At 38.6% G+C, this 16,054-nt stretch overlaps 1 protein-coding gene and 1 pseudogene across 1 annotated transcript; both read right to left on the reverse strand.

Moving 5' to 3' along the window:
* Nucleotides 1-11,141: 11,141 nt before the first annotated feature.
* On the reverse strand, nucleotides 11,142-11,690 carry LOC121480222 (annotated as a pseudogene).
* A 3,160-nt stretch (nucleotides 11,691-14,850) lies between these two features.
* Nucleotides 14,851-16,026, reverse strand: MRPL51 (mitochondrial ribosomal protein L51). The gene is made up of 3 exons (XM_041735390.1): nucleotides 15,792-16,026; nucleotides 15,597-15,707; nucleotides 14,851-15,166 (listed from the first exon to the last, which is right to left on the reverse strand). Exons 1-3 carry the CDS (start codon nucleotides 15,868-15,870, stop codon nucleotides 14,970-14,972), a joined length of 387 nt encoding a protein of 128 aa, XP_041591324.1. The 5' UTR covers nucleotides 15,871-16,026; the 3' UTR covers nucleotides 14,851-14,969.
* Nucleotides 16,027-16,054: the final 28 nt, after the last annotated feature.

The raw sequence follows: 16,054 nt of genomic DNA on the forward strand, positions 1-16,054 counted from the left end.
ATAAAAAAAAAAACAGTAAAACAGATCAACAAAACTAGGAGCTGGTTCTTTAAAAGATTTAACAAAATTGATAAACCCCTAGCCAGACTTATCAAAAGAAAAGAGAAAGGACCCAAATAAATAAAATCATGAATGAAAGAGGAGAGATCACAACAAACACTGAAAAAAATACAAACAATTATAAGAGAATATTATGAGCAATTATATGCCAACAAGTTGGGCAACCTGGAAGAAATGGATAAATCCCTAGAAACATGTAAACTACCAAAACTGAAGCAGAAAGAAAAATTCAACAGACCAATAACCAGCAAAGAAATTTTAACACTGATCAAAAATCTCCCAAGAGGGAGATTTTGGGAGGCTCAGGTGGCTCAGTGGTTAAGCACCTGCCTTTGGCTCAGGGCGTGATCCTGGAGTCCCCGGATCAAGTCCCACATCGGGCTCCCTGCATGGAGCCTGCTTCTCCCTCTGCCTGTGTCTCTGCCTCTCTCTCTCTCTCTCTCTCTCTCTCATGAATAAATAAATAAAATCTTTAAAGAAAATAAAAGAAGAGTTAATGTCTATGCTTGTGAAACAGAAGAATGAAAAAAACAGAAATGGAAAACAGAAATGAAAAGAAAACTTCTAAATTCATTCTATGAGGCCAGAAACCAAATCATTCTATGATTCTAAAACCAAAGACCCAAAAAAAAACAAAAAAAAATAATAAAAAATAATAAAAAATAATAAATAAAACCAAAGACCCACTAAAAAGGAGAGTTACAGACCAATAACTGTGATGAACACAGATGCAAAAATTTTCAACAAGACACTAGCAAATTGAATCCAACAGTACATTAAAAGAATTATTCACCACTGTCAAGTGGGATTTATTCCTCGACTGCAGTTCAATAGTAGTTCAATAACAGCAAATCAATCAACATGATACACCACATTAATAAAAGAAAGAATAAGAACCATAGGATGTTCTCAATGGACGCAGAAAAAGCATTTAACAGAATACAGCATCCTTCCTTGATAAAACCCCCCAAGAAACTACGAATCAGGACACCTGGATGGCTCAGTGGTTGCTTGAGCATCTGCCTTTAGCTCAGGGCATGATCCTGGAGTCCTGGGATCAAGTCCCAAATCAGCCTTCCTGCATGGAGCCTGCTTCTCCCTCTGCCTATGTCTCTGCCTCTCTCTGTGTGTCTCTCATGAATGAATGAATAAACTCAGAAAGAAAGAAAGAAAGAAAGAAAGAAAGAAAGAAAGAAAGAAAGAAAGAAAGAAAGAAAGAAAGAAAGAAACTAGGGATAGAAGGAACATACCTCCACATCATAAAGGCCATATATGAAAGACCCATACTTAATATCATCATCATTGGGGAAAAACTGAGAGCTTTTCCTCTAAGGTCAGGAACAAGACAGGGATTTCTACTCTCACCACTGTTGTTCAACATCATACTGGAAGTCCTAGCCTCAGCAATCAGACAATGAAAAGAAATAAAAGGCATCCAAATCAGCAAGGAAGAATTCAAACTTTCACTGTTTGCAGATGACATGATACTCTGTAGGGAACCTGAAGGACTCCACCAAAAAATTGCTAGAACTGATACACGAATTCAGCAAAGTTGCAGGATATAAAATCAACATACAGAAATCTGTTGCATTTCTATACACCAATAACAAAGCAGCAGAAAGAAAAATCAGGGAATTGATCCCATTTACAATTGCACCAAAAACTGTAAGATACTTAGGAATAAATCTAACCAAAGAGATGAAAGATCTGTACTCTGAAAACTATAGAAAGCTAATGAAAGAAATTGAAGAAGACACAAAGAAATGGGGAAACATTCTGTGCACATGGGTTAGAGCAAATATTGTTAAAATGTCTGCACTACCCAAAGCAATCTGCACGTTCAATGCACTCCCTATCAAAATAACATCAGCATTTTTCACAGAATTAGAACAAACAATTCTAAATTTTGTATGGAACCAGAAAAGACCCTGAATAGCCAAGGTAATATTCAAAAAGAAAAGAAAAGCAGGAAGCATCAGAATTCCAGACTTCAAGCTGTATTACAAAGCTGTAATCCTCAAGACAGTAGGGTACTAGCACAAAAACAGACACATAGATCAATAGAACAGAATAGAGAACCCAGAAATGGACCTCAACTCTATTGCCAACTAATCTCCAACAAAGTAGGAAGGAATATCCAATGGAAGGAGACAGTCTCTTCAACAAATGGTGTTGAGAAACCTAGAGAGCCGCATGCAGAAGAATGAAACTGGGCCACTTTCTTACACCATACACAAAAATAAATTAAAAATGGATGGAAGTCCTAAATGTGAGACAGGAAACCATCAAGATGCTAGAGGAGAACACATGCAGCAACCTCTTTGACCTCAGCTGCAGCAAACTTCTTACTAGACACGTCTTTGGAGGCAAGGGAAACAAAAGCAAAAATGAACTATTGGGACTTCATCAAGATAAAAAGCTCCTGCACAGCAATGGAAACAATCAATAAAACTAAAAAACAACATACTGAATGGGAGAAGATATTTACAAATGACATATTAGATAAAGGATTAGTATTCAAAATTTTTTTTATTTTTATTTAAAAAATAAAAAAATCTATAAAGAACTTGTCAAATTTGACACCCCAAAAATAAATAATCCAGTTAAGAAATGGCAGAAGACCCATGAAAATGGCTAACAGACACATGAAAAAATGCTCAACATCACTAATCATCAGGAAAATATAAATCAAAACCACAATGAGATACCACCTAACACCTGTCAGAATGGCTAAAATTAACCACTCAGGAAATAACAGATGTTGGGGAAGATGGGGAAAAAGGTCAGAATGCAAACTGGTGCCACCACTCTGGAAAACAATACAGAGTTTCCTCAAAAAGTTAAAAATAAAACTACCCTATGACCCAGCAATTGCACTACTAGGTATTTATCCAAAATATATAAAAATATTGATTCAAAGATGCACATGCACTCCATTGTGTATAGCAGCAATGTCCACAATAGCCAAATGATGAAAAGAGCCAAAATGTCCAGACATCAAAAAGAATGAAATCTTGCCATTTGCAACAATGTGGATGGAGCTAGAGGGTATTATCTAAGTGAAATAAATCGGAGAGAGACAAATACCATTTGATTTGACTCATATGTGGAATTTAAGAAAAAAAAACAGTTGAACATAAAAGGGAAGGAAAAAATAAGATAAAAACAGAGAGCAAGGCAAAACATAAGAGACTCTTCACTATAGAGAACAAACAGGGTTGCTGGAGGGGTGGTGGTGGGTAGGGGAATAGGCTAAATGGGTGATGGGCATTAAGGAGGACACTTGTTGGGGTACCTACCTGGCTCAGTTGGTTAAGCAGCTGCTTTCAGCTCAGGTCATGATCTCAGGATCCTAGGATTAAGCTCCACATCAGGTTTCCTGCTCAGCGGGGAGTCTGCTTCTCCTTCTCCCTCTATCCCCTAATCCTGGCTCATGCTCTCTTTCCCTCTCTTTCTCTAATAAATAAATAAAATCTTAAAAAAAAAAAAAAAGGAGGGCACTTGTGATGAGCATTGAATGTTATATGTAAGTGATGAATCATGAAATTCTACTCATGAAACCAATACTACACTATGTTAACTAACTCGAATTTAAGTAAAAACTTGAGGGACGCCTGGGTGGCTCAGCAGTTGAGCAGCTGCCTTTGGCCCAGGGCATGATCCCAGGATCTGGGATTGAGCGCCACATCAGGCTCTTTGCAGGAAGCCTACTTCTCCCTCAGTGTATGTCTCTGCGTCTCCCACTCTCTCTCTGTGTCTCTCATGAATAAATAAATTAAACATTTTTAAATAAAAACTTGAAGGGCGCCTGGGTGTCAATTCGTTAAGTGTCTGCCTTCAGCTCAGGTCATGATCTCGGGATCCTGGAATTGAGCCCTGCATTGGACTCCCTGCTCAGCAGGGAGTCCCCTTCTCTATCTCTCTCTTCATCTCCCTCTGCCCCTCCCCCCACTCATTTTCTCTCTCTCTCTCTCTCTCTCTCTGTGACTATCATAAGTAAATTAAAAAAAAAAAGTTGAATTTAGGCATGATGACGGCCTCACTGATGCCAGCATGGTATACAAAACAGAGTTCAAGGCTTTTCTAGGGTTGGAAATTTAACTGAAGTTCCCCACCATAAAGTCAGAACCCCTATATTGTCATGTAAGAGTGGATTTAAAATATACTAACACCCCCACTGCCCTAGGGGACTTCACTGAAAATTGCTTGTCTGGAACCTAGGTTCCTAGTGGAGATCTTTCATTTTTTTCTTTTAAATACTAGCAGAGAATTTACAACCACAAGCTATGGGTTTTCTACCTCAATTTTTGGTTGATCCTAAAAACAAAATGGCAAGAATTTAAAGTGGTTTTAGGTTAATAGTGCCACCAAGCACTAGGCAGAACCAATGCAATCCTCTCTGGATGAGCTCATATTCAAGCTAGGCCCTGGGGAATTTCCACAGATATAGTTCCAAGAAATATAAATTGTGGTAAAAAAAAAAAAAATCACAAACAAATAAGGAACAAGGTTGCAAGAGCAAGAGCCAACAGAGACAGAGATACAAAATAAGAAAGAAAGTTAGAAAATCAAGCCAAATAGTCCAATCTCTACTGATAGGCGTTCTAAAAAGAGAAAACAGGATATGAGGTAGAGAGAGATTATTAGAGAAATACAAGAAAAATTTCCTGAATTGAACAAATCCTTCTGGATTAAATAATGTGCTATGTGCCCCACACAATGAAAGAAAAAAGAAGCACATCAAGACACATTTTTGTGAAGTCAGAATATTATGGAAAAAGAGAAGATCCTAAAAGAATTCAGAGGGGAAAAAAGAACAGGAATCAGAATGGCATCTCAATACAGTATTAGAAGATAGAAGACAATGTGGTAGTGCCTTTAAAATTCTGAAGAAAAATTATCATTAATCTAGAATTCCATACTAACCAAACTATCAATATAAGATCAATATTTTTAAAAAGATCAGGGCGCCTGGGTGGCTCAGTTGGTTAAACGTCTGCCTTCAGCTCAGGTCATGGTCCCAGGGTCCCGGGATCAAGCCCAGAATTGGGCTCCCTGTTCAGTGGAGAACCTGCTTCTCTCTGTCCCTCTGCCATTCCCTCCACTGTGCCCTCTGCCTCTGTCTCTGTCTCTCTCTCTATATATATATATCAAATAAATAAATAAAATCTTTTTAAAAAAGATCAATATGTATCAAAAGTTAGAATATAGACTTCTTTCAGCATCAAAATTCTTACCTCTCTTTTCAAGTAGGCCTCTACAAAATACACTCTGGCAAAGAGGAAAGAGAAAAGCAATAGATAATAAGGAATGGAGTGGTGGATCCACACACATAACTGGGGAAAGAAAATCCTTGGAATGATAGCTGTGCCATAGACCCAGAAACAATGTGTCCTGACTGAAATAAGAGGTTAGAAAAAGCTGCAGGAAAGACTCCAGAGAAAAAAGCAGATAAAGTATCTAACATGTTTAAATATTTGAAAAATAATATGAACACGTATTTTTACAGGTCTGATGAAATACGGAAAAAATTCTAGCTAGATACATAGAAAATTATACAAAATAAAAAGAGGCAATCATTAACTTAAGGAAAAACAAAAAGTTAAATAAGAAAGGGAAGTTACCTCACACTTATGTCCATTGATTTTCAACAAAGGTGTCAAAACCATTTAATGGGGGAAAGAATAATCTTTTTAACAAATGCTTCTGGGACAACTGGATGTCAACATGCAAAAGAATGAATTTGGATGTTTACCTCTCACCATACACAAGCATTAAATCAATATGTATCAAAAACTTAAATGTAAAAGCTAAAACTATAAAAGTTTTAAAAGAAAGCATAACTATATCTTCACAACCTTGGATTAGGCAATGGTTTCTTAGATATGATAACAAAGAAACAAACAACAAAAGAAAAAAGTAAACAGAGCATCAGAAAAATTTAAGACTTTTGTGCTTCAGGGTGCCTGAGTGGCTCACCCGTTAAGCCTCCGAATCTCATTTTTGGCTCAGGTCATGATCTCAGGGTTGTGAGATCTAGCCCTGAGTCAGGTTCTGCACTCAGTGCAGAATCTGCTTGAGATTCTCCCTCTCTGTCTCCCTCTTCTCCTCTCTCTAAACTAAATAAATAAAGTTCTTAATTTTTTAAAAAGATTTTTATTTATTTATGCATGAGAGACACACAGAGAGAGAGGCAGAGACACAGGCATAGGGAGAAGCAGGCTCCATGCAAAGAGCCCGACATGGGACTCGATCCTGGGTCTCCAAGATCACACCCTGGGCTGAAGCCACCACTAAACCACTGAGCCACCCGGGCTGCCCTAATTAATGTTTTTTTTTTTAAAAAAAACTTTTGTGTTTCAAATGATTCATAGAATGGAAGAAAATATTTGTAAATCAGATATCTGGCATGGTAATTATATCTAGAATATATAAAGAACTCATCCAACTCAATTATAATAAAAAAATTGAAAATAGACAAAGGATCTAAATAGACATTTCTCAAAAGAAGATATGCAAATGGCCAATAATGACAAGGAAAGAGGGACTCCGGGGTGGCTCAGCCTCTGAGTGGCTGCCTTTGTCTCAGGGTGTGATCTCGAGTGCAGGGATTGAGTCCCACATTGGGCTCCCTGTGAGGAGCCTGCTTCTCCTTCTGTCTATGTCTCTGCCTCTCTCTGTGTCTCTCATGAATAAATAAACAAAATCTTTTATAAATAAAAAAAAAAGACAAGGAAAGATGCTTTACATCATTAGCCATCAGAGAAATACAAATCAAAGCCACAATGAGATACTACTTTTTGCCCACTAGGATAGCTGTAGTGGGGAAAAAAAGATAATACCAAGTGTTGGCAAGCATATGGAGAAATTAAACTCATACCCGGGAGATCCCTGGGTGGTGCAGTGGTTTAGCGCCTGCCTTTGGCCCAGGGCGCGATCCTGGAGACCCGGGATCGAATCCCGGGATCGAATCCCACGTCGGGCTCCCAGTGCATGGAGCCTGCTTCTCCCTCTGCCTGTGTCTCTGCCTCTCTCTCTCTCTCTCTCCCTCTTTCTGTGACTATCATAAATTAAATAAATAAATAAATAAACTCATACACGGCAGGTAGAAATGCAAAATAATGCAGCCAATTTGGAAAAGAGTTGACAGTTTCTCTAACAGTTATCATGTGACCCAGCAATTCCACTTCTTTTTTTTTTTTAAGATTTGATTTATTTATTCATGAGAGATACAGAGAGAGAGGCAGAGAGACATAGGCAGAGGGATAAGCAGGCTCCCTGCAGGGAGCCTGATGTGGGACTCGATCCCCAGACCCAGGATCATGCCCTGAGCCAAAGGCAGAGGCTCAACCACTGAGTCACCCAGGTGTCCCCTAGCAATTCCACTTCTTAGGTGTATATGTAAGAGAACTGAAAATATCCACACAAAACCTTCTTACCTTTATGTTCATAGCTGCATTATTCAGAATAGCCAAAAGTAAAACAACCCAAATGTCCACCAACTGATAAATGGATAAATATGGTGTGGTATATCCACACAGTGGAATATTATTCAGCAATAAAAAGGAATGGAGTACTGATACATGCTACAATTTGGATGAACCTTGAAAACAGTATGCTGAGTTTAAAAAGCCAGTCACATGGAATGATTCCATTTAGGCAAAATATCCAGAATAGGCAAAAATCTATAGGGACACAAAGTTGATTAGTTCTTGTCTAGAATTGGAAAGGGGAATTGAGGGTGGCAACTAAGGAGTATAGGGTCTCGTTTTGGAATAATGATGAAAATTCTAGAATTGATCATGATTATGGAGATACAACTCAGTGAATATATTAAAAGCCATTGAATTGGGCAAATCATATCTCAAAGATACAGAGTTTTTGAATAAGAAACCCAAGTTATTCCACATTACACTAAGTAGGAAACAATACTTACATGGTCCTAATAATGTAGACACTACCTACTGATTCAAGCCAAAATGCATAACTACAATGAAGAGGAGTGGGGGATGGGAACTATAAGAAAGAAGGGGATGGGATCCCTGGGTGGCGCAGCGGTTTGGCGCCTGCCTTTGGCCCAGGGCGCGATCCGGAAGACCCTGGATCGAATCCCACGTCGGGCTCCCGGTGCATGGAGCCTGCTTCTTCCTCTGCCTGTGTCTCTGCCTCTCTCTCTCTCTCTCTGTGACTATCATAAATAAATAAAAAAAATAAAAAAAAAAAGAAAGAAGGGGATTGAGACATGTAAATCCAGTTTCCTGACAAGATAACGAAGAGAGGTCACTGGCTTCCTCTTCCAAAACCAAATCTGGAGAATCTACTGAAGTTAGAAGGAATCCTGAATTTCAAGAACCAACAACAAAAGCATAAGAATGTGATATATATAGAGAGAGAGCATTAAATCATATATATATATTGATATTTATTTATATTATATGTTATATATATTTATATATTTATATTATATATTTATATATATAAATCATATGTATATATATATCAATCTATGCCAAAGTAGTAAAAATATGTATTGGGAAGACTGAAGACCATTGTTATGGGTTCAATCATGTCCTTCAAAAATTTTTATATTAAAGTCCCAGGGCACCTGGCTGACTTAGTTTGTGAAGCATGTGACTTTTGATCTTGGGGTTGTGAGTTCAAGCCCCACATTCAGTGTAGAGATTACTTAAAAATAAAATATTTTAAATATTTTTTTTATGTTGAAGTCCTAACACCCAGTCCCTAGGAATGTGATTTTATTTGGAAATCGGGTTTTTGTAGATGTGATTAGTTAAGATGAGATCATGGTGGAGTAGGGCAGGCCCCACTCTGGTATAACTAGTATCTTTATAAAGTGGGGAAATTTGAAGATATACATACACAGGGAGGATGCCATGTTAACATGAAGGCAGAGATCAGGCTGATATGTCTACAAGACAAGGAACATCAAAGATTGCCACCAAACTACCAGAAACCAGGTGAGAGGCATGAAATAGATTCTCCCTCACAGCCCTCAGGGGATCCAACCCTACTGAGACCTACTGGCATCTCAGACTTCTAAGCCACTAGAAATGAGAAACAATAAATTTTTGTTGTTTAACTTATCAAAGTTGTGGTATTTTCTTATGGCAGCCCCAGAAAATTAATGTGTACAGCTATATTGTGCATGTACATTACACATGATTATCGAATAGGTGTGAGAACACCAAAAGGAACTTGAGGGTGTGTAAAGTTCAATTTGTTATAATAAACACTGATAAGTTTAAGAAACCAACAAGAATAAATAAATATGTTTCTTAGAATATGAATCACCCTAAGGACAAAAATAGAACATTGTTTTTCCAGGAAACCACATGATCTTTACTTATCCATTGAAAGATTTTTTTTGTTTCATTTTTTTTTAATATTTTTTTAATTTTTATTTATTTATGATAGTCACAGAGAGATAGAGAGAGGCAGAGACACAGGCAGAGGGAGAAGCAGGCTCCATGCACCGGGAGCCCGATGTGGGACTCGACCCCGGGTCTCCAGGATCGCGCCCTGGGCCAAAGGCAGGCGCCAAACCGCTGCGCCACCCAGGGATCCCTGTTTCATTTTTTAAATTTCTTTTTCCCCTATTCTCCCCAGCCATAAACATCATAAATTGCTTGATGTAATTCTGGGTTTTTGCAAAATGTGTATTATTTTCTGTGCATGTACTTTTAATTTGCATACATGAGGTTGTTTTTTTTTTTTTTTATGATAGTCACACACAGAGAGAGAGAGGCAGAGACACAGGCAGAGGGAGAAGCAGGCTCCATGCACCGGGAGCCCGACGTGGGACTCGATCCCAGGTCTCCAGGATCGCGCCCTGGGCCAAAGGCAGGCGTCAAACCGCTGCGCTACCCAGGGATCCCCGCACACATGAGGTTTTAAATCTCAATCTGCTTCTTTTTCCCATTCAGCTTTAAGTTTTAAAGATTCCTGTTTTAGACAATGAAAATCACATAATTTGTAAATGATCACAATTTGATCTTTTTTTTTTCAGTTCTCATAAACATTCTCTCCTTTTCTTTCTCCCTTTCATGACATTGACAAGGACCTTCAATACTAAGTTAAAGTGCAGCAGTAATACTGGGCATCCTTGTCTTGTTGCTGATTTTTCTTCTTCTTCTTTTTTTTTTTTTGAGAGAGAGCAAGAGTGGTAGGGTGAAGGGGAGAGGGAGAGAACCTTAAGCAGGCTCCATGACCACCAACGACCACCAACACAGAGCCCAAGGCAAGGTTCTATCTCACAACACTGATATCATGACCTGAGCTGAAATCAACAAGGTTTGTTTTATTTTTATTTTTTAAAGATTTATTTATTTATTTATTTATTTATTTATTTATTTATTTATTTATTCATGATATACAGAGAGAGAGAGAGAGAGGCAGAGACACAGGCAGAGGGAGAGCAGGCTCCAAGCCGGGAGCCCGACGCCAGACTTGATCCCGGGACTGCAGGATCGCGCACTGGGCCAAAGGCAGGCGCCAAACTGCTGAGCCACCCAGGGATCCCCTTTGTTTTATTTTATTTTATTTATTTTATTTTTTTATTTTTTTATTTTTTTTTTATTTTTTTTATTTTTTATTTTTTTTTATTTTATTTTTTTAAATCTGCATGTCTATTTTATTTCCATTAGAAAAATACTATATATTAAAATTGTGATCCACTTTATTCTCTTTTATCTCTACCATTCAAATTTCAGGTACTTTAATTTTATTCAAGTAAAAGCAGAATTATATAGCTCATGTGAGGACTAATTATTTCACATCATTAAATTAATAGGATTTAACTGAATTACGTGTGCTCTTAATTATTTATTAGGAATGGTAATTCCTCTCTTGCATGATTTATTACCCTCTACTTTCACTTATTTGCGTATGTAAATAAGCATCTCTTTCCCGACGTCTAGTACCATGAGTTATGTGTGTGTGTGATTTTTGGCACCAGTAATTGGAGTTGTCATCTAATCTCCAATTCATGCTTAATTCCATAATGGTTATTGTATGGTTATTTCCATAATGACCTCAAATGTTTTAGCCAATTATATACTTACCAACATCAACGGTAAAAATTAAGATGTAAACTTAAAAACATTGTTACGATTCCAGACTAAATAACACTGGGCCCACTTATAGCAATGCTGTGGTGAGAGGTCCTAGGACAGCCACTGCTTCAATCTCCACACGGCCTCCTTTGGGCAAAGCAGCAACCTGGTAAGCAGCTCTTGCAGGAAAACTACTCTTGAAATACTGTTTGTAGACTTCATTGACAGTATTGAAGTCATTTATGTCAGCCAGCAAAACAGTTGTTTTTACCACATTAGTGAAGTCACAGCCCGCAACTTTCAGAATTTCACCCGTTTGTAAGAGCTTGTTTGGCTTCTTCTGCCACCCCTCCTGGCACAAGCTGTCCACTTGAAGGGTCCATGCCTAGCTGTCCCGAAATGTAAATGGTCTTGTCGACTAACACAGCTTGACTGTAAGGACCAATGGCCCCTGGAGCTTTCGCAGTGCTGATCACCTTTCTGATCAGAGACGCCATGGCTAACCCTTTTATCTTGCTTCCCCTCCAAGAGAACAATCCCGTCCACTGCCTCTGCTAGTGTGTCACCAGACTAACCCTGTTTTATTTTTAAATCATAAATAGGAGTTGAATTTTTAAATTTCCTTTTCAATATCAACTAAGATAATCATGGAGGGTTAAATCTTCATCTTTCATAACAGGAAGCTAATAAAGTCTAAAGCTGATAAATCCTAAAGAGCAGTAGGGTGTATTATTTCAAATTATGATAATAAATATGATAGTTCACAGAAGTGAAACTGCTTGGAATAAGTGGGTGATGGACATTAAGGAGGGCACGTGATACGATGAGCACTGGGTATTATATAAGACTGATAAATACTGAACTGTACTCTGAAATTAATAATACACTATATGTTAACTAATTGAATTTAAAATTTTTAAATGTGAAAGGCTTTCATTCTGGGAGGCTAATGTGAAGAGTAGACAGGTGAAACAGGGGACTGCTGTTTTTGTCAACTCCCCGCCCCTACTCCTGTTTTTTTTTAAAGTAGGCTTTACAGAGGGCTTGAACTCGACCCAGAGATCAAGACCTGAATTGAGATCAAGAGTCAGACACTTAACCAAGCCACCTACGTGTCCCATTTTCCCTTCTTTTTGATTAACCATATGCATGTATTTACTTTTATTTTAAAAATAAAGCTTAATTTAGAAATAAATCATTTTACAAATTGATATAACTCATGTACCATATAATCCACTCATTTAGTTTATGTTTTTAAGTGTATTCACAAGGTTGTGCAACTGCTAATTCCTGAACATTTTTATCATCCCCAAAAAAGATTTGTACCGGTTAGCAGTTATCTCTCATTCATCAGCCCTTACCCCATCTCCTAGCAACAATTAATCTACTGTCTCTGTGGATTTACCTATTCTGGACATTTTTTTTAAGATTTTATTTATTTACTCATGAGACACACAGAGAGAGGCAGAGACATAGGCAGAGGGCGAAGCAGGCCCCCCACAGTGAGCGTGAGCCTGATGTGGGATTTGATCCCCAGACCTCAGGATCATGACCTGAGCCAAAGGCAGCCGCTCAACCACTGAGCCACCCAGGCGCCCCTATTCTGGACATTTAATATAAATAAAAGCCTTTTATGACTGCCTTGATTTACCATAGTGTTTTCAACTTTTCAAGGTTCATCTGTATTGTTATATGTATTGGTATCTCATTCTTTTTTATGGCTGAATAATATTCCATTCATAATGGAATATTGTGTGGATATACATTTTTAAAGGATTTTATTTATTTGAGAGCACCGAATCCTAACCACTAGACCACCAGGGAACTGGATTTTATTTATTTGAAAGAGAGAGAAGGCACATGAGCACAAGTAGGGGGAGGAACAGAAGGGGGAAGAGCAGAGGGAGAGGGAGAAGACTCCCCACTGAGTGTGGAGCCCAACACAGGACTCATCCTAGGACCTTGAGATCATGACCTGAGCTTAAGACAGTTGCTTAATGGACTAAGCCAACTAGTCCATTAAGCATTTATCAGTTGATAAACATTTGGGTTGTTTCTTCTTTTTTGTTATTATGAATAATGCTATGAACATTTGTGTACCAGTTTTTGTATGAACATGTTTTCATTTCTGTTGTGTATATGCCCAACAGGAATGGAATTGCTGGGTCATATGTACCACTGATCACTCTTGTCTTCCGCACATGAAATGTTCTACCACTTTTCTTTCCTTATTGAAATCCAACCTCTTCTAGGAAGCCTCTCCTAATTAGGCCAAATTTTTTTATCTAGATCATTCATCTCCATTTCAGAGGTTTCCAAACATGGCTAATTAAAATCATCTAAAAGATTTTAAAATCAGACTCATCTAAAATTAGAGGACACATACTTTGAATAAGTACAGCCTGGAAACAATCTAAATATCTATCAAAATGGAACTAGTAAAACATTATGGTATAGAATGTGAGGATATAAAAGAATATCCAAGTTATAGTAAATAAATAAGCCAGGTACAGAACTGTAAGTATGGAATCCTACTCTTCTCAAAAAGAAATATGCAGTTAATATATGCTTGTACATGCACAGTCTATGTCCAAAGGATTAAAAAGAATTTTTTAAGAGTGGTCACCTCTGTGAAGGAGCACAAAAACTTTTGTGAGAAAGTTTTTCACTGTGAGAAAAGTTTTCACCTGATTACCCTTTAGCAATTTTTAAAAAAATATTTATTTATTCATGAGAGACAGAGGCAGAGACACAGGCAGAAGGAGAAACAGGCTCCTTGTAGGGAGCCCGACATGGGACTTGACCCCAGACCGGGATCATGCCCTGAGCCAAACCACATCTGCCCAACCGCTGAGCCACCCAGGTATCCCACCTTTAGCAATTTTTAAATTTTGCATGATATACAGGGATACACTTTTAAAATGTGTTTTAAGAAAACACACATAGATGTTCAAGACTCAGCTCAGCTCTACAAATCACAAATCTTTGGAGGCAGAGACCAAGTTTTTGAAATTATGAAACTACCAAGATGATTCTGATAATCAGGCTTAGGATATAAGCCATTCAAATGGTACTTTTTTTTTTTTTTTAAAGATTTTACTTATTTATTCATGAGACACACACACACACAGAGAGAGAGAGAGAGAGAGAGAGAGAGAGAGAGAGACACAGGCAGAGGGAGAAGTAGGCTCCCTGCAGGGAGCTACACGTGGGACTCAATCCCAGGATCCCGGGATCACGCCCTGAACCAAAGGCAGATGCTCAACCACTGAGCCACCCAGGCGTCCCTCAAATGGTACTAAATGCCTCATATTAAAGTGTACATATGAGAATAGATCTTTATTCCCTAACTAGAAGAGCATATTAGCTATTACATTTTGTTTTTCCTACAGTTCTTAACTCAGAAAAGGTACCAAATATTTTTGATGAGGATCATGCAGAAGCATAATTCCAATTATCTGTTACTTTTTAACCAGTGTGAAGGTGTTTTGAAAAATATATTTAACATAACAGAATTATGAGGTAATTAAAAATGACCACTTTCAATACATGAAAGTCTAAATATCAAAAAGTGCCAAAAATATTTTTTTTTTCTTAAAGGGCAAGTGGTTAAGTGCAAACCTAAGACTATAGGACTTATGGATGAGTCAGACTTTCATAGCCTACAGGAATGAACAAAAGCAGCATCTAGAGTAAAATAAAGTTTGTGGCTAACAGATTCCAAAGAAGCCCCATTTTATTACAGGGAGCATACAAATTCCTTCCCTTATAAGGAAAAGTACTGTTCCCCTTCTCCGGCGTGACAGATGTGCCTCTTCTAGTTTCCAGCTTTCTCTTTTACCGGTACTTTCCATGTCGATTAAAGTGTTTATAGAGGTAGCTGATGCGTTTGTTAAGTTTGTGCAGATCATCAAGGAACATTCTATTTCCAACCATTTTCTTCTTTCGGATACAACGTTGTAATTCATTCCCCTTCCAGCCTCGAAGCCATCTGGGGCCCTTGATCAGTTCTTTGGGGTGCATTTTAAAGTCTCCTGTGTAATATAAGAGAATGAATTAGTTCTAAGACCAGAGAGAACCCAGCTTCAATCCGCTAAGCCTTTAGCAGAGTTGCTTTTCCTGAGCTATACCTGTAAACAAGACATGTTACACCATCAGATCAAGAGCATAGACTCTGGAGCTAGGCTGTTTGGGGCTCAAATTCTGGCACTGCCATTTACTAGCTTGGGGAAAATCACATTACTTCTCTGTGCCTCAGTTTCCTTGCCTGTTAAGGTGAAAAAACTATTATAAGGATTAAGTGAGTTAATGAGTGTAGAGCACTCAGAACACTGCACACAACCTAAATTGACACGTAGGTGTCTGCTCTTACTATCGAGCAGGATACCATTCCTACACAGCTGAAAAAAGTCGTTACAGCACAGCTGCCATTCTGAAATTCTGTACCACGGGGTCGGGTCTTACCTAGGATCCCGATGTTGTCATACACCCCAAACATGGCCCTCTTCTCGTTCCAACGATCAACCACTTTGGGAGGAGGGAGGGTGACCCTTACATGGAACATTCTAGGAATACCTAGGGATGGAGAAGAAAAGGAATGGCTATGAGCCGCTTCTGACAAGCAGTTCTCGGGGCGTCTTTAATACATCAGCCACTTACCCAGAGAGAAGCTTCTGCAGGCCAGGGGCACCTGGCCCCATAGGACCCTTCCTATCCCCAAAGAGAGGCTCCCTGTCATTGCTCTTGTCTCTCCCCTACAACAGCACACCGCACAAGCCTAAGAGTAGCTTTGCTCGTGGCCTTCAAGGAGCTGACGAGGACCTTCCACACTGGCGACACTCGACGCTAAGTGGAGGCAGCCATCTTGAGCCTCACACCGCCTTGGCCCCGCCTTCCCCAGCCATAGCCCCGCCCCCCGGGTT

Source organism: Vulpes lagopus, chromosome 21, assembly GCF_018345385.1.
Source record: "Vulpes lagopus strain Blue_001 chromosome 21, ASM1834538v1, whole genome shotgun sequence".
In the NCBI taxonomy this organism is placed as follows: Eukaryota; Metazoa; Chordata; class Mammalia; order Carnivora; family Canidae; genus Vulpes; species Vulpes lagopus.

Bases quoted from the DNA above. Each gene is read 5' to 3' on its own strand.
- MRPL51 (XM_041735390.1), bottom strand. From the start codon at position 15,870: ATGACAGGGAGCCTCTCTTTGGGGATAGGAAGGGTCCTATGGGGCCAG. The intron at 15,708-15,791 runs GTAAGTGGCTGA...CTCCATCCCTAG, and splicing joins CTGCAGAAGCTTCTCTCTGG to GTATTCCTAGAATGTTCCAT. The intron at 15,167-15,596 runs GTAAGACCCGAC...TATATTACACAG, and splicing joins TGACAACATCGGGATCCTAG to GAGACTTTAAAATGCACCCC.